This window comes from Aptenodytes forsteri, unplaced genomic scaffold (assembly GCF_000699145.1).
Source record: "Aptenodytes forsteri isolate BGI_AS27 unplaced genomic scaffold, ASM69914v1 Scaffold21, whole genome shotgun sequence".
In the NCBI taxonomy this organism is placed as follows: Eukaryota; Metazoa; Chordata; class Aves; order Sphenisciformes; family Spheniscidae; genus Aptenodytes; species Aptenodytes forsteri.
This window is the reverse complement of record NW_008795521.1, coordinates 531,965-551,255: the sequence shown is the minus strand read 5'-3', so window position 1 is coordinate 551,255 and position 19,291 is coordinate 531,965. Positions and strand designations below refer to the sequence as shown.

General features: G+C 39.2%; 1 protein-coding gene across 1 annotated transcript in view; it reads right to left on the bottom strand.

The window, feature by feature from the left end:
* Positions 1-4,176: 4,176 nt before the first annotated feature.
* The window catches only part of NOM1 (nucleolar protein with MIF4G domain 1), an 18,845-nt gene continuing 3,730 nt past the window's right edge, over positions 4,177-19,291 (bottom strand). Inside the window, exons 4-14 of the mRNA XM_009281844.2 lie at positions 18,921-19,289; positions 17,943-18,067; positions 16,799-16,994; positions 14,419-14,742; positions 13,801-13,911; positions 12,400-12,567; positions 11,648-11,769; positions 7,746-7,878; positions 7,250-7,381; positions 6,419-6,528; positions 4,177-5,235 (exon numbers count right to left, since the gene is read on the bottom strand). Coding sequence (XP_009280119.1) covers positions 5,058-5,235; positions 6,419-6,528; positions 7,250-7,381; positions 7,746-7,878; positions 11,648-11,769; positions 12,400-12,567; positions 13,801-13,911; positions 14,419-14,742; positions 16,799-16,994; positions 17,943-18,067; positions 18,921-19,289 — 1,968 coding nt within the window. The 3' untranslated portion in view covers positions 4,177-5,057. The remainder of the gene's footprint in view (positions 5,236-6,418; positions 6,529-7,249; positions 7,382-7,745; positions 7,879-11,647; positions 11,770-12,399; positions 12,568-13,800; positions 13,912-14,418; positions 14,743-16,798; positions 16,995-17,942; positions 18,068-18,920; positions 19,290-19,291) is intronic.

The following is a 19,291-nucleotide window of genomic DNA, read 5'->3' as shown; positions in this document are numbered from 1 at the left end:
ATTACTGCCTCGTAACCATATTCCCCGTTATTTCACGCCGGAGCCGTGTGTGCCTGCACACCCAAGAGAGATTTGAGGGTACTCTTACCGTCTGAACGGTAAAAGGTCCATAATGGAGTTTTTAATGAAAAATGTGTCATGCTTGGAAATCTTTCACGTTTGAAAATGAAACAACCATTTCGCTGTTACTGACAAAAGACTTTAAAGGAGCTATTCAAAAAAGGTCTCTATTTGTAAGTTTTACTCTGTACCTCTCATTCTAGTTACACTACTTTGTAATTTTTTAATATATTCACTTAGAAGTCCTCCATTGGTACAAAGTGAGCTGGTTTTGGTGTGTGAACTGTTTTTTCCTAGGACACAAGTTTTGAGGAGTATTTGGTGCCAGCTGGCTCTTCCTAAACGTATTCTTGAGAGATGCCCATTTCATTTCCTTAAAGCGTTATTAGGGAAACCACATGATATCCGATTCTGAATTGAGCATGCATCTAAATGAGTGGAAGGCTACTGTAATTAGTTTTAAAGCAAGGCTGCAGGTCGCACCAGAATTTGAGGATAGCAGAGCTGTTTTATACGGGCAGCTGTGATGTCCATGCCTGCGGGCCTCACGGTAAACTAACCTTTACTGGAGGGCGAACGAAAGCTCCTCCAGGAGGTGAAATAACGAAAAGTGGCATATGGTAAAAGAGTCATATCTCTATCTACAATTTCCTGAAATCAGTCCAACCCAAAAAGTCTTGGGTAAAACTTACACCCTGCCTTTGGAAAAGCGACCCTACGGATCAAACCGTCTCCTGAAAACAAAAGTGCTTCATCTACTGCAGGAAAAAATCACGCATTGATTCTCGCACACACGGGGCGTAGCCAGGCACTAAGCCGCTATTACACTCAATGCAACAAAAATTTGAGTATTAGAGTTGCCACTTGCGTATTTATTAAGCTGAAAGCACTGTCGCGCACATTTGGCACCGCACTGCTCCCGGGCTGTAACTTTTCACATGCAAAGTTCACCCGTAGAACAATGCAAATCAAACGATCCCAGATGTGCTTTAAGTACAGTATTGGGTTGCACACTTTCGCTAGCGCGAGGCAGGGCAGACCCGCTTGCGTCTGCGCTTTCGGAGCACGACTGATATCAACCCGTCATCTCCGGTGTGCAGGACAATGGAAAAACGTCAAGTTAAAAAAGCCCTGCAGATACTTGGCCCATTCAGGTGTGGTGTTAAAACCCTGCCAAAAGGACTTGCGTATGATTTATCAGCGTAACACTCTGGCCAAAGCTAAAAACCAGACTTTACTGCCCTGTTAATTTTGATACAGAAAACAGAGAAAGTTTAAAACATCGCTGTCCAGCTTAAAAGAAAACAAAACTTGAAACCGCAATAATAGCTATGAGTGCATGGTGCTGTTTAAAGGGAGAATTGAAATCTTCTGCTATTTTTTGCTAAAAAAATCAAACATCCGGCTTTTAGTTAAAAGCATCTAAAGCAAATCACGCTGTATTTTCCACTGGCTTGTCAGGAGTAAGGATTAGTGTTGCAACCGTAGCTGCTTGGTTTTCCAGTGTAGCGTATTTTGACCAATTCAAAGCCCTTTTTTGCTCATGAAGCAGTAACTGCCCCAAACTTCCTTTATGGAAGAATTTTGGACATTTTAAGTGGCACCTCTCTTATTGGAACGATCAGGGAATGTTTCTCACAGAGGTTTGATGTTGGCTAACAGACTAATACTCAATAGGGAGATATCTTGACATGCTCTATTCTGTGTATCATAGAATCACAGAATAGTTTGGGTTGGAAGGGACCTCTAAAGGTCATCTAGTCCAACCCCCCTGCCGTGGGCAGGGACATCTTCAACTACATCAGGTTGCTCAGAGCCCCGTCCAACCTGACCTTATGTATGGTGTGTGTATGTGTGTTATCGAACATTTATTCCACGGCAGACAAAGCAAAAGGTACCCAAGCCCGGCGTAACTTCTCCAGCAGCCTCTGCTGGCAGCCAGTGCTTAGTGCGCAGTTTTGCAGGAAGCCGCTCGCCAGCATTTGGACTTGCTGCTGTCACAGAGAGACCTTATAGCACCGACAACCCTGCTGTGAGGAGGAGACGCTTTGGCAGGACTAGCTTTGCTGGTGACACATTTTTTCTGCAGGGTTAAAAATATGCTATATCTAAAAAATATGTATTATATATAATATATACTTATACATACATTACTTATACATACATTTTTATATACAATATCTATAAAAAATATTAAGTATAAATATATATTTTTATATAAATATATATAAAAAAGAAATATAAAGTAATCTCAGCTTTCCATTTCACATGTGCCTTATATCCTTGGGATGCGACTGGACCACAGAAGCGACAGCTTGCAGACGCGCGTGCACATCAACAGCACACTCTGACGGGCCTTCCACCTCCGTCAAGCTGTGGCAGTCTGGCCAGTAGGACCACAGAAAAAATTGTTAAACATGGCAAGATCCAAGACTCAGGAATTCACATTTATCTTAGAATTGTCAAATTTCTGTTTGACAGTTATTCCCTCACTGAATCACAGCGAGAGGACGGGACTTACGCAGAATGGCCCGCAGCAACTGTCCTTGTACCATGACTACAGCACTGTGGACCGGCAGTGTATTTTTGGCTGCTTTCCTTGAAAATTCAGGTTTTCATAAAAATTTACATTTATACATAAATGTGACAAATGTAAAAGCTGCAGGCAGGTAAAAATCCGTTTTCTTCAGAAACAAAGCAATGGCTCTAATAACTCCTAAGTTTGAACAGAACATACTAGCTGTTTGGGATAAATAATAACTAATGCAAGTCTCGGTTTAAAAAAAATAGCAATTGTAATTTTAGACTGCAAGGTTAAAACCATCTCCTCTAATTGCAGAGCAACACCTGCATCACACCGCCTCAGGCAGCTGCAGCAAGTGAATAGGCTCGGACCCATAAACCACTAGGCAATCTTTCCACGGGCAGCAAAGGTGGTCAATACCGATTGCCAAGCAAAGCATTCAAACAAGGAACCGGCAGCTTGCCACCGTTAATTTAAGGAAGATGTTTCAAGATTTATCCCGACGAGCAAAGTTGCCTCAACCTCCCGGCTAGAGCAATGTGTTTCCATTTACGTGGTATTAAACCACAAACATGCTGAAATGCCGGGTCTACCTAAACTCCTGCAAAAAAGGTAATTAATTAGGTGGCTGCTGCAGTCTAGGGGGAGCAATTTTTACTCACCAAGGTCCCATGCATTCCACAGCAACCAGCTTCTAGGGGCTTGCACAGATTTTCTCCCCATTCCAGCCTCCAAAACTAAACACGAGGTTTGGCACGGTTGTTTGCAAGCACTCTCCAAAGTTGTGACTTTTGTATCCATCCAAATAGTGTCAATTCTTCTGCTGCCCATACTTTTGTTAATTGGTATGAATTTTAAAATATTTTAACTGATTTTTTTTCCTCTTCTGCCTGTTGCCTGTAAGATGCAACTGAGGGGAAACGGCCAGTTTTGTATGCTTAAAAGCTGCCAATGGTATGAAACAGGCTGAAGAAAGCATCTTGCTTTGTTCTCTTGATAGTAATCTCTTCTGTGTCAGTTGTTACCATGCTAGTGTAACCCGGGATTTTGAAGCTGGGTGTCCCTGCTCCCAGGACACCTTGTTCCCTACAACTTGCCCTCTCCAACAGAGGAAAGGTGAGAAAAACAGCTCCCTGGCTGCTGGGGGAAACATTCCTCTGCCTGAAAACATTACTCATACAACTGAGCAAGCAGAGTATTCTACATTCAACTCTGATTAAAAACTTAAAAAAAATTCAAAAAAATTCTTGTCCACCTCTCTTGCTGCGGAACTGAAAATTTTCTGGAGGATGCCTACTGGGAGCAAATTTTCCCAACAGGGGCAGATCCAAAGCAGCTGAATAGACCAACTGGTATCAAATGCAATTAGGAGGCACCATAAGCGAGCGGACTATTGAACAGCAGAGGGCAAGCCTGGTTGTAGAAATAGGGCCAGCAGCTCTCCCACAGGTAGATTATGCAGATGCAGCGCACACTGCAGAGGAGAAAGTGCTTCCCCTCCTCCCCCCAGTTTAAGGTCATTCCTTTCCTGGCAAGCCAGCTAGAGTAAAGCCAATACAAACAGCAAAGCCTTTAGAAAAATTGCAGTTTAATGTGTAGTGGTAAGGTGACAAAAGAAACAAACCATTAACACTGAGTGTTACAGAAAGAAATGTACACGATTTTTTTTTTTAAGTATCTGCATGGAAAATGCAAGCAAATTCTTAAGGAAGGTATTCTCTTATTAAAAGACTCATACTGATATTATTCTTTATGCCTAGAAAAATCTAATTAACACAAGTGATTAGGCAACTCCAATTTTAAAGCTGCGAAAAACAGGCTAAAAGAACAAAAAGACTATGCTGTGATCTCTAAACCCAATACAATTGGGCAAAGTCAGATCCTCAAGTCCTTTTACTACAGCTTTGAATCCAACTGAAGATCTTTTCCTGACCCACAGTCAGGTAAACAATTCACAGAATTAGCAGGTAACTTCAACACTTTAAGAAAAAAGTTGATTTCTTCCAAAACTGACTCACCAGTACTTATGCCATCTAGTGGCCTGTTTCTTCAGGCAAGTACAATGATTAGTTACTAAAAGCCTTTGGTTAAGGCTGCTTCTTTAACATACAGTGGTCAGTATCATGCTATTATTTTAAATTAAAGGTTAGAATATGCAATGCAGGACGCTACTGCTGACTGGGAGTATCATAGAAGAGAAATTCAACATCTTCTGCAGATACTAACCATCACCACGAATCACCTGTACTAAAAAGGGATGTGGCAAAGATATCTTCCCTTTCTTCAGAAAGGCCTTGCATCACCTTCAATTAAACCTGTAACTAGTGTGCAGAGCAAGGTAACTGTTTTCATCAAAAAATGGATCCTTTAGAGTAACACGGATCTTCTCAATTATTTGGGTCTGAAAGACTAACAAAGCCTTGCATCTCCACACAGATCTAGTTTTTCCATATGTTTTATTAGAAAACCAGAACTATAGCTTCAATTTGGGTTCTTTTGCTTGCAAAGCCTTGGTTGCTAGCTCAACTCTTTCTTTTAATAAGCTGGCTTCTTCAGCACTTTTTTGGGCTTGTACATTTTTCAGTAAGAAGTGAGTAAGGAAGAGTTTCAAACTTTCCCGTAGCATTCCCAGTTTGGGGTTGTCAGATATCCTGTAAAGATACAGATCAAAAATAGTATTTAGTCTTCTACTGTTTCATAAGCTTCTTAATTTTTTTCTTATCTTCTTCAGAAAGAGACGTAGAAAAAAATCCAACCTATAAAAGGAGCTTTTCTGAAGAGGCTTTCAAATTACCAGCAAGTCTACATCGCTTTGGCAAACAGCCCAAACACACTCAACATACAATTGATCCTCAACGATAAAATGGAATATTGGAGCCTTAGACTTGCTTTATGTAAACAATTACATTACAGCGGCAAACGAGGCAAACACCATGTTTGAGCTTCCTTGTGGTAAAAGGAGCTTTTCTGAAGAGGCTTTCAAATTACCAGCAAGTCTACATCGCTTTGGCAAACAGCCCAAACACACTCAACATACAATTGATCCTCAACGATAAAATGGAATATTGAGACTTGAGACTTGCTTTATGTAAACAATTACATTACAGCGGCAAACACACCATGTTTGAGCTTCCTTGTGGTGCAGTGTTAACAGTTGAAACATCATCACCAAATTTTTTCTAACTTTATGTGACATTGCAAGTTTAATACAACAAAATCACGGAATCACAGAATAATTTAAGTCAGAAAGGATGTTGGCAGGTCATCTTGCCCGACTAACATCCAGGTGTGGTCAGGTTGCTCAGAGTCTTATTCACTCAAGTCCTAAGTATCTCCAAGGATGAAGATGCCTCTCCAGGCAACTCTGCCCCGTATACAAAAATAAGATTTTCCAGACAATGTTGATTTAAAAAAAAAAATCCTCCAGACCTTTCCCTCATTAGTATTTCTTTATTCTTCCTTCTTACAACTAAAGATACCTTCTAGCAAAGACTGCTGGGAGAGTGAATCCCACTGCACACAGATGGTAAAGCAATAAGGAAAGCAGGTAACTACAGAGCTCTGCTCATGGAAGTCCTATGACCAAAATGATACATTGAATATCTGAAAGCCTTATTTTGTATAACACTTCTCACAGTTGTATCTGTATCAGAGCCTGTACTAACACACAAACGATACGCTTCCCCCCACTCACCCAGAAGAGCTTACTTTTTAAGGGATGGATGGCTGATCTTTGGAAAAGGTACTGTATAATTCCAAACAAAATAAGCAAACTTCTTATCTTCTTAATTACTACTCACCAATGGTTCCCTGGAGAGATCTCTGATCACTTACCTCACAAAAATGTCACTAAGTTCTTCAGCATCTGTTTTGATTAACAGCATGGTTAATACTTGTCGCAAGAAACGGACTTTGGGTTTATCTAGTTCGCTGAATTCAATTACCTAGTGGAGAGAGAGGGAGAGGGACAATTAGATTAATTCAAGTATTTCAAACAGCTGAATTCTCTTCTAAATGAACAGCTTTTAGCACACCGACTGGCCTCCCATATATACTGAGTCTTAAGTTTGGCACAGAACAATTAGCTGAGAACACTGCCTCCAAAAGCCAATCAGTAAGGAAGCAGAGAAGTTTCTAAGGAATAACCTGTTTACTAGTACCAGAATACCGGATATAATTTCTCAATTAGATAAATACTTCAGAAGCACCTAGATCAATCCATATAATTGCCTGTTTAACACATTTCAACTATTATTCTAATAAAACCCTGTGGACTCCCCATTCTGAAATCCAAGTGCTCAGTAGATTTCTTTCTGGTCTAATAAAAACCAACATCAGCTAAAAAGCATAGCACAGAATCCACTGACAAATGAAGGGGGCCTCAGTTCCAACTCTGGATACTCTAAAGAAAATAACCTTACAACTGCTTTAGATATAGAATTGTAGACTTTCTGTATGTCTGGGTCACCACAGGTTCCCTTTTCCCCAAAAAATAGCATTACCGTAATCAATGAGATTAATTTGGTAATTTTAGAACACGTTTTGTCTTAGCTTATGACCACGAACAACCGAAGCACCAGCTAGGTAACAGAGAAAATACATTTTCCATAGAACTAGCAAATGCAAGGAAAACACAGAAGTATTTTGAAAAGAAAACACACCAACCTTGAGAACTGAAAGTGGCAATGATTTTGCCCTTAATAAGTGAGCCAACAGTGAAACCAAGTTGGAAATGGCAGCAGCTGACAGGTTTTCCAAGTCTCTGATTTTGTCCCAAATACTAAACTGAAATGTCACCTAGGTGTCAAAGGAAAAAAAAATCCTACAAATCAAGTGACCATTTAAATGAGTAACAACATAACAAAACCTTTCGGCCTTCTATTCTTTATGACCCCTCTGTTAATTAAGAGATGCTTGGTCAGACTGTTCAATTCTTTTAAAATGTGTAAAACAGAGGAAAGCAAACCTTCTGCAGTAGTTATTTTATTTCCTATTCAGATCTGACCATGAGTATGCCTTACTGAATGCATAGCTATACCAGCAGAATTTTTCCTCAGGATCAAGATCTTAACTGGCATGCATCCATTCTCAGGTATTTAGTAACTGTCTTCCTAACCACAATAATGACACTAAAACAAAGTAGAAACAGATTTTTCTTCACCTGAAATCGTCTTTCATATTCACAAAACTTGTTAGCCAAAAACGCATAGAAGGCGTTATATGTCTTCTCCTGTAAGCAGCAGTAAAGAATAACATGAACAATTTCTCTCTCCTGCTGATCTTTCAGTCCAAGCCTAGAATGTAGCAAGAGAATGAGAATAATTTAGTAAGGAAAAAATTACTGCCACAAAGCAAGAGCTACAGTCAACATCCGAGAGTAATACTAAAAAAACCTCCAAACACCACATTAAATTTTACTTGTGGGCTAAATCAGTATCCTGGTATGGCAATATGGAAATGCTACAGTATTATCGGTGTTAAAGGAGTGGCTGCAAAAGCATGACCTCAGCAGATGAAAGTGGAATGATACAAGCGTAACTACCCCCAGGGAAGGAAAGGTGGCCCACTCCATGTTTGTAGCTCTCCATGAAGAAAAACAGTGGAGAGGGCCCTGTCATCATGGAGTCTTGTGCTTTTGAATGTAGCAGTAGTACTGCAGCAAGTGCTGCTGCATGGTGTACCAATACAAAGGTTAAATAGTGAAACAAGACCTGTAGGACCCTGTTGTGGTTATCTCACACTTTTACCTATGGTCATAGGAGGGAAAAGAGCCTTTGGATCAGTATAAGCTTATTTAGAGAAACATGTCCAGGGCCCTTCACTTCTGTGGTACTTAACACGGATAAGAAAATATTTTAAGATGTTTTTCCTACTTGGTGAGATGAATCTTTTCATCTCTAGGTCAACTCCATGCTACATAATACTTGAAATTCACTATTGTTTGACAGTAGCCTAAGAGGATGCAGTCAGTGATTTCAAACCACCTTAAAAAAAAAAAAAAGCCTGAAGAAAACAGTCAGTATCAACAGTATTTATGTTGGCTGCCTCAGCATAAAAGCCAAGGACTGAACAGCCTGCCCACTTGAACAGCTGACCAGTCTAAAAGAGGGCTGAGATGCTTTGGCAGAGAACGGTAACTAACTCGCAATGCACCTGTTCTGTGAATAACATGATTTAGCTTCCAGGGCTGCCAAATGCTTGGCAGCATTAAAACCAATTAAAATGAAAAATGCTTCATATTATAATCTGAAAACTGTCAAACAAAATTCTTTTCATTGCTTCAAGCTCAAGTTTCATATGGCATTAGTATAACTCAAGTGTATTTTCTAACTAAGTTTGACTCCACTGGAACTTGCTCTACAGTCTGTAAAGTACAGTTTGTCATTGCTTGAGTCTAATATCCCTCGTTTGTATACACCTCCAGACATACACCATTGCATTTGATCACAGACATGTACCTGATTAACAGAGAAAGTATTGTCTTTCAGCCAAAACCCCCCAGAATTTAAGGTTTTACAATAGGAAAATCTGGGATGATTTCTAGGCTGATTGCTAATGAGCGGTGAAAACTTAGAAGTCTGCTTCTCCAAAAGAGACCAGCACTGTAAGTGCTGTGTCTGTGATACAATTCACTTGTTCTCCCATCAGCCAAGTTCTATCTGATTTTATTACAGAGCAACAAAAGTTTTTTTTTAAAAAATACACAGGTTTTCAGCCACCGGACATGCATTTAATAGATGACCTGTGAAGTTACATTGCAATCACTAATTTGGCACACCCTCCTTTTCCATTGTTCATCATCACTTCTACCATGACTTGCTTATTTAGGAAATATTCATGTTGCCAGATGGTTGTAACCAAGTAAATCAGCACTTTGATGCTCAATTTTGTTCTTGCCTTCACTTCTTCACAGACCTAGCAGTATTTTCTCTGTTCAGACCTAGCATTCCTAAACATCTAAATTTAAGAGTCAGGATTGTCTTTCACTGCTGAGCTTCACCATAAACCTGTACAGATTTCATAAGCCTGATAATCTTAGATAAAGAATGTGCAACCATCTCACCTATTAAATGATTCATGACTTAACAATATTCCCATGGACTTGTATGTCTTGATCACTTTAAGAATTTCCCCTTGTATATGGCATAACTGCCTCTGAAGTAGATTATTTGTCACCAGCAGAAGCCTGCCTCTAAGTAGGCTAGTTATCATCAGCTGAAGCCCAAGACTATCATTGCCTTTAGATCAAAGATAGCAATACTCAAACCCACCTTTTAGAAGCCAGTTCAAATGATTTAGTAGAGTCACATACTCGCTATCCTGAATTACACACCACACTACAACAGGATACCTAAGACTTTTACAAGTTTCAGTTTTTTGTGAGATGTAAAGTTTCTCAAATTCTTCAACTCTATGAAATAGCTTAAAAAATTGCCTCTTCATCAAACTTAAGAAGCATTCATTCCCCCTCATGCGTGAATCTGTGGTTTGTGAAGGAGGTGCGGCCTTCCAGCTGATGAAATAGATCAAGGCTCACACTCTTCTTGTCTCCAGTGATGTCTCCAGCCCTCCCTTTACATTGACACTTCTGCAATCACAAGCTGAGCAACTTCAAGGAGCTGTTCTGGCTTCAAACTAATTACTTTCTTTTGATGTAAGGAGGATAAAGACAAGCAGAACTATAGCAGCATGGATTTAAAATGGTTTAAATTACCATTTAACCATACCTCAACTCTGCCAGAGATCTAGCAGCAGATGAATCAACAAGCCCAGTTAAAAATATTTCTTTATGTATTTCTCAGGCTCTTCCTCATGAGACTGACATCAAACATAGGAATATAAATTCCCATACGCTCTGGAATGCATGTTCACATTAAAGTTAACTCCTTCACTGAAAATTCTGTGTACTTTCCATTATACTCTGCCAGACATGGGCAGATTTGAGAATTCCCCTCTCTGAGTTCGCTGTATAAAAATCAGTATCAACACACACCAGGCAATCTGCAGACAGAATTTTCCTGCCAAGCCTGTATGTATACAGATTTGTACACTAGTTTAAATAGCACGGATGAGAGTCAAGGATCAATTTGCAAATTGAACTACCAGGTCTTGGCAAGAGCTGCAGCAGCAGCAGCTAATTTCTTTTAATTGAACAGGCCATATTAAGATATTGGAATGACTCCATCACAGTCTTAAATCCAAGCTGTGTTTTGCAGAAGTGGCATTTAATCAAATATTAGTTGACTTTATTACAAAGTCTGTTTTGGTTTGGTTAGCAAATTAAATAATTGCATGCCATCCTGGTAAGACAATTCCCTTGAATTACAACGCTGCAATAGAAAAGTTCAGACCTGATCTCTCCCCTCCCAGTTACTACGGACTTACAATTAATATTCTGACAAACACAAAGAATAGCTTAGTTTGAGCTTTTCCCTGATCACATCTTCTCCTAAAGAACTGTTTGCCAAGTGGTAAGGAAACTGGTCTTAACATGAAATGTGATCCTGGAGCAAATCCAAAGCTAATAAATTCTGCAGGAAGGAAGTAGAGGTGCTAGAACACTACCAGGTCATGCAAGTATCGACAGAGACCTACAAGATGGCTTAACAAGGTGGCAAGAAGTAAAGGAAGTTGCAGTAGTATGGAAATCCAGTGACAAAACCAAGAGATGTTCTGAAGGAGCTTCTGGTCTGCCTCTGCAAGGAAGCAAGCCTGCAACAGACTTCCATCCGCTAGACTGGGATGCACATCTTCAGTGCAAAAAGATACAGGCTTCTTAAGTCAAAAGATGCTGTAAATCACAGTTACAGACATGAGTGACAATAACAGGGGCTACTCCTTTCCTTTGACTGCCAGTCAGTTCTGCCTGCCCCCTACTAGTCCTTACACCAGGGTTTTGGTCCCTCTCCTATCCTTTTACACTACATGGATCCCTAGCTATGCACTTCTTTAATTGTATTATCAATTAAATGCTCTTAAGCCTAGACCAGCAAATGTTGTTTTTCCAATCCAGCTTATGCTATTTTTAGTTCTGGGCTGTCTTCTGTGCTAGTCTGTACTTACTTGAGAAGCTTTTCAAAGGCATCCAGGAAGTCTTCACTTGTCATCAAGACACAAAAAATACTTCTCCTGATATCAGTGTTCATTCTCTGCTTACGAGCAAGCTCCATTATGTTTGAACTCACCTGAAAAAGAAACAATTAAATGCTATTTTATTTATGTTTGCTTTAAGAAAGCTATTTCTGTGCAGCCTCTACTAAGACCATTAATGAAGATCTCCAGTAAACTATGAAGCATCAATCCAAAGGTCCTGAGCTTTTGTCCAGAGGCACAGGCATCGTCAGGAGCTTTTTCAACTAGGGAAATAGATTTTAATGTATTTTAAGTGTGCCAATTATTTTTAAGATGTGCTTCTCTAACGTAAGTCACCATGACCATCTTACCACACTACTTTTAGAGTCAGCTTAGATATATGCCACCCACGGACAGACAACACTACCTGTCAGAATTCATACTAGCAAATCCATTTTAGGTCAAGTCTTTTCTTCCACTTACATAACAAGTTACTTCTGCAATTCCACAGGATAAGAAAAAACAAGCTATACCATAATAGTTGTAGTAACAGCTCTTATGGAGCGCATGAATACAACATTTTGAAAAATGTAAGAGCAGAATTTACAGTCCAAAATCTTAGTCTTACAAGAGTCCATGAAGGTTTTTTTGATGGGCTCTGAAATGAACCTATTTACCTGTACGAAGAATATTCAAAAGATCACAAACACTTAGACTGCTAATCCAGCACTGCTTGGATTTACCTTTCCTATATGCAGTTTCTCCTGAGTCTTGCTGTTTGTATCACTGATCATTGGTGCTCCACTCCAGGATGACCCTACGATCCACCAGCGACCAACCTGATCAGCACTGAGGAGAGATTCCAGGGAGACACGGAGCTGAGTTTCTTTTCCAGAACCACTGCTGTGAACCTTGAATAACAAAATACAAAAAACCCAAAAGCTTTTATTTGAAGCTTTTTTTTTTTTAAAAAAAAGAAAACAACAAATACTTTAATTACTTAAAATTACTTTAAAACAAATAACTTAATCTGCATAAAGGTCTTCATATTTCCCCCCCACAACCTTTAGTTTCAGTCAGCAACCTAAAAAGAATTTACAAGTTTCCCATATGCTCTAATTTCTCAAATACAAGTTGCTTAAATCTACATTTAGAAGCTCTTGGTTTGTTTGTTTTTTAAAAAAAAGAGACAATCAATTAAAAAGTAGCCATCTTCCAATCATAAAACTTGATTAGAACTCAGACTTGATGCTGACATTGAAAATCAGTTGCAGCATCTTACAATCTGGACATGATTTTCCTTCTGAACACTTGTGATCAAATAAAATGACGTGACAAACTGCCTTAAGTTTTGTACAATTCAAACAACAAAAAGTTTACTCTTCGAACAAAATAGGAATTTTCAATAAAAGAGGCTAGAAGCGTACTAAGAGGACTGTGAAAATTTAAGAGAGGAAATTCTACAAAACTAGGTTACCTACCTTGTTTTTGCCTGGCCTATTATCACTGATGTGCACATCCTGCACTTACAAATTTCTGAAAAATAAGATGCTCTAGGTGTTGTAGACAAGTAGTGTAATTTTCAGGTTGGAGATACAGTGACTCTAAAACCAGATTCAAGTCTTGTGAAAATGAATTAGTTCTCAATCCAAAGAGACAATTACTTTCATGCATTTTATACTGCGTTGTTCTAGACAAACTGCCCTCTCTCCGCCAAAAAAAACAAGAAAGAAAAAACACTCAGGTTTGCAGAAGTGTTAGACTTCCAAAATAATTCTGGTGAAGTTAGGAGCAGGTGCCTGCATCCAAAATCTATGGAAAAAGGAACTTGTCATAATGACTCATTTCTTCTGCACAATCATTAAACATCCCACAATCTCTTTTTCAAGTATAGGACTTTGAGGCAAAGTCTTTGGCTAAGTATTATGTCCTTTCTCAAACTGTTCTGCAGAAGGCTGGTTGACTGCTGACTAAACTTGGACACAGGAAATAATACTTAATCTGAGAAGTGATTTTTGTCCAAAAGGGTTTCAGAATGTTAAATGAATTAAAAAATACTATAGCCCCATCAAGCCAATGTACAATACAAATAATTACTTCTGGTTTAAGAACAGCTATACTACATATGTCAAGAAAGTTCTCACCAGTGTTCTTTGCAATTTGCGGAGTTTTTCAACTGGTTCAGGATCATAACCAGGAATCTTACGCATGTCATTATTCCTTAGCGCCAACATAGTCTCTAGCATAAAACGAACCTATTGGGAAAGAAATATTTCTGTGGATTATGTGCTGTGAGTTTCTTTAATAAAGCAGAAAGCGTACTTTGAAATTACTATTCTGTGAGAATAAACTCAGCTGGCAATATACATCAAAATTTAGACTACATGAATACAGAGAAGGATGTTTAACTCCTATTATATTCATTTGTGTTCAAGCTTCAATTCAAAGCTTAATCTGCTAAACACCATGCCTCAGTGACCATTTTTTGAAGTGTACAAAGTATCACAAAACAGAAGCACTGTCCATTGCATAAGACGCAAAACAGTCCTAGTCTCAGCCATTACAAGCATTTTGGTGTCTGTGTCCTAAGAACTAACGGAGAAAGACAGACAAGAAGAATGCAAATAACTGAATGCAACAACTGAACGCTAATGGTAACTTAGAATCTAAATAGAGTGTAGCAGAAAACATTTTGTTAAATTAACACAAGTGCTTATTAAAGTCTATTCAGAACAGAAAATCTTCAAAAACCACACACATACCCTAGCCTGATCCTGGAGTTTCTTCTCTGCTGTGTTTGCTTTCCTCTGGGCTTCAGTGATCAGTTCCTTCAAAGCCAACGCATCATCTTTTCTTAAGGAAAAGCCCACGTTTTTCAGAAGAAACAAGATCAACTCAATCTCTTTTTCAGTGAAAGTGCTAACAAGCTTTTTCAGAATATCAAAGATTAGCAGGGAATGAACCACATGGAAGTTATACAGATGAGCAATCAAGGCAAGCAGATTTTCACATTCTTTCCCTTCAGCATCACTTTTACAGAGTTCATCAAATTTCTTCACCACAGCTTCCAAAAAGTGAGCACCGACCTGGCAATAGTTCCATTAAGGGGAGAAAAAAAAAATTAAAAAAAATCCGGCAGTTAACTGTAAGTAGATTTTACAGACATCTGTAAAACATTCATTTTTGGGGCACTGCCACTGTTAATTTTAAAGAAATATTGTTGCTCCTCTCAACCAATATGGATGTTGTACATTTACATATACAAGTATCTAAGTGGTGTGATGTTTTCTTGAAGTGTATGTTATTTACACCTCATATATGCCATCCAGTTGCCTTTTAAAGTCTGTGCAAGAAAAGCAAATGTTATGAACTTACAGTACACATACATCAGAATTTGTTTACATAATTTTCATGGACACATATTAGCATCTTCCCAGCTGTCAGGCTAGCACGCTGTTACTGCTAGTCATTCATCCAGTAAAAGCTGCATGTCAAAAACCAAACGCATCACAGAGTTCAGCATTCCAGAACAAAATCTTTAACAGGAGGGTAAAAAATAGTATTGTAAAACAACCCCCACCATACCAAGTTTTCACAGTTGCTGAGCATGCACTTAGGCTGATTTTGAAGTGGGGATAAGTCTTAGCCATTTGTCAGTGGTACAGTTGGAAAAAGAAATTTTGGAAAATCTATATTTGTGAAGAGAGAACTGATGCTAAAGACTGGAATTAGAAAGCATACCAAAATATAGGTAGGTAATGAACACATTACTGCTAAACAAGACCCCCCCTCCATTACCGTGGTGCTAATATTTGCTGATTGTTCTTATGAAAACCAGAAGTCCCAGTAGCAGTACTGACTTGCATTACAAGCCTTGACCAGCTTAGGTTTTAACTATCCAATGATCACATTGCACAAATGTATAAACACAGTTATTGGAATCCCAACTTCTTCATTGCTCAAACTAATTGTAAATGCAGCTGCACTATCACACTTTCGTGTAATGCATATTCTACATTTATTTTACAGAAAAAATAACAGGGCTTTATAGTATACTTAAATACTACAGTCTTAGATTCAAAGATGCTGTGTAACAGACTCCGTAGTACAGCAGACAGTCTGGATATCATCTGCCTATTTCTAATACCTGTTAGCATATCTATAGCTAAAACCTATTACTAGGTATTTTGCAAAGTGTCAACTTCTAAAAAGATTGTGTTTCTCTTAAAACAGCATTGTAATATTATGTTATATTTGCAGTCAGAACTGCCTTTCAAGCAGCAAAGAGGAACAAAAAAAGTTTAATGGCAAGGCTGCATGGAAAAACCTGCTGTAATTGCACCCATCTGATATTTAATACGGTTTCAGAGACAGCATTCAGGTCACTATAAGAAAGAACTTGCATCGATACATCTTTTGCATTGCGATGTAGAAAGAAAATGTAACCTGATGGGAACATGGTGCTGAAACACCTCAGTTTCCTGAAAGACATTTCACTGAAATAAGCTAAAATCTTCCCTTTGACATCAGTAGTTTCAGCTTCTTAACAGTAAGCAAGAGACATTTTATTTCAATCATTCATCAGGCTTAAAAACACAAAAGAAAAACCTCCAAAAAATTTGCCATGCTTTTTGAAGTTTTTGATATTCTGGAGTCATTGATATACCTAGTTAATTCCACTGATGATTTGCATAACTGGGCTTAAAAAAGGACTTTTTCCACTGATATAAAAGGATTTCTGTAACTGTAGCACTTTCCTTATCTGGATACAGATCGTTCAAGAACAATACCCTCATATACCCCAGAGAACAGAAATGGATTAGTGTAATTAAAGAGGAGAAAACTTGAAGCTTAAAAAAATCAGTTTTATGGATGCAGAAAGATTTTGATGAAAAAAAAGATGTTTTTATAACTGATCAGTGGTAACTCACGGAGGAAATAAATTAATTAGATAAAGCAACAGATGGTCCCTTTCACTTGTGGACACCTAGCAAATAAGCTACAAATACCGATGAAATTCAACTAGAAATGCTTTTTAGTGACACGCAATCAAAAATTAAAAGGCAATTCAAATAAAATATCAAGAAGAACACTCTACAATATGTATTATTAAACAAGATTAGTCCCAACCACAAGAATTACCTCAATTCCTACGTTATGATGAAGAATGCTGACCAAAAGGACATGCTCCATCATCAATCTTGCAGGCATGGCAACTGCAGTAACACAAGCATTCATGAGAATATCTGTCAGAGTTTCATTCATGTCCTTTCTGCTGTTGGCCATGTAGAGCTCTTCCATCTGTCCACTAATGGAGGACAAATTCGGTTCACTCAACCTATTGAGAAACAAAACCCAACGTTCACTTCTTCTCTTTACATGGTTCCAAAATTTTCAATTTACCCAACAACCAACCTATTCTTTTTAGAGAAACTAGCTTGGCTTAAGAAGAAAGATTGAAAAGATGACTGGAAAGGACCTTTTGTATTTTGCTGTGTTCACTAAACTAAAATAATACAACATATGTTTAATTCTGTTTTGGTTTTTTTTAAGTATTTACATGTAAAAACAGATTAGTGGCAGTATTTACAAAGCACTGTCAATGTGCTTACTGTCACGCTGAACAGACTTATTAAGAAAACAGACTTTGTTCTTAGCAGTTGTAACTATGGCACATCACAGTCTTTGAAGAAATTAAGTATGAAAATACTTCATACTTTTCTAACATATAAGGTGTACCAAATTCTAAACAACTGAACAAACTGCATACTGTAGTCTGCACTTTACAGATAACATAAATAAAAGAAAATGCCAATAGATTTCTTATTTTAAAAATACTCTAAAATTAAAACATGTGAAAGCGTCAACTACTTTTTCTGTTCTTCAGTACTTTAAGCTATGAAGTGTTGCTCCTCCTCAGTTGTAGTGCTGGAGAAATTTAGTTTAAAAAAGAAAATCATGCTCTTTTTGGGGGAGTTATAACTCACACTATAAGTTTTTTTTTATAGGCATACTCCAACTGACACTTAGAATTATATCTAGCACTTGCAGGCAACTGCTGTGTGGAATTCAGTCCAATCTTAAATTTATTTTCTGTATTTTCCAACTTCTATAATGACCAACTTTGAAGAACTTACATCAACAAAGATAATTAAGGATAGCAGACATGATTGCCAACCTAAAATCACTTTGTGAAGAGAGAAGTCACATCCTTGCCACTTTTCTTTGAATGATGAGCACTGTCACATCGAACCAGAAAGATTAATGACTTTCCTCATTACATTACCTATTAATGAGACCATTCACCATTTTCTTCAGTCTTCCCAATTCTTCTCTTTTCTTGTCATCTAGTGTCTCCTGAGCTTTCCTTACTTGAGGGGGAACATACTTCGTAGCACTGTGATTATGACTCTTACCAGGAAAACAACAAAATAAGATACCAAATGAGACTAGTATCTTAAATCATAAGTAGAAATGTATATTTGTGTTCAAATAAGACTAATATACCAAACTTTTAGTTAAGTATATATTTTACCATCTAGTAACTAATGCCAAAGGAACAACTTCACACAGAAAAGAAGCATGCAACAAGTTACTGCTTATGACCAACCTGACAGCAGCAAAAAACCTTTTCCTTTACATGAAATCTTCCTTAAGTTATTGTAATTAAAACCTGGCATCTTAGGTCTTGGTTTTATCCAGGTTTTATTAGCTGCAGACGTACTAACAGTTTAAGTTAGTGCCATGCCAGCTAAATGACCCATTTGGCCTCCTCTCCTCCACCCGTGCTACAAGACCTAAAGCAGGCAGAACCTCTGGGATCATCCAGAAGAAGTAACACTTCAGTTTGCAAAAGATATTAATTTTAACGTAAGTTCTCTTTGCTCTTAGCAGAAGTGCTTAATCATGTTCTTAAACTCTAAAGCCCCTGGGGTAGTACCACTGTTCTGCTCCTTTTACTTGCTGATCTCATATGGGGAGACAAGGCCATAGGCCCTGTGCTTTAGGGTATTATCTGCCAGCATCCTGACTCGGGGGAACGCTACCCTCCACGCCTAACAGTTGTCCCTAGGACTTGGCAGGCCTCTGAAGTCAACCCTGTTGTTGGGCCCGGCGCCATTTTGACCCATGACAACACTCTGCATGGCCTGACTAGACAGCAAACACCTGTGCTTTACAGAGGTGATGTAAACTCTGCTTTATGTTCAGGTTGTGCCATGTGCTTTGAGAAGCAGGTTTGTGTTATCTGAGGCGAACACCCTACCTCCTCCTCGCCCGGGGGCTCGCTGGCCTCAGGCACCCCGCAGTCCTCGGGGGACGAGGACGAGCTTTCGCTCTCCCACTGTCCCTCCACATCATCCCCCTCGGAGGGGTCTGAGGCGTCCTCCGGATCCTCCTCCGGGCCCTCGTCGTCCTCCTCTGGCCCCGGCTGGCCCTCCCGCGGCCGCGGCTGGCCCTCCCGCGGCCCCGGCGCCTCTTCCTCGTCGCTGCTCTCGCACAGCCTGCTGAGGCCGGCCCGGGAGCCCAGGGCGCCCAGCACGTAGCCCAGCCCGTCCCGCAGGAAGCTCTGAGGCAGCTTCTCCGCCGCGGCCCCCTCCTGCTTCTTACGGCGCTTGCCGAGCCCCAGCCGCCGCT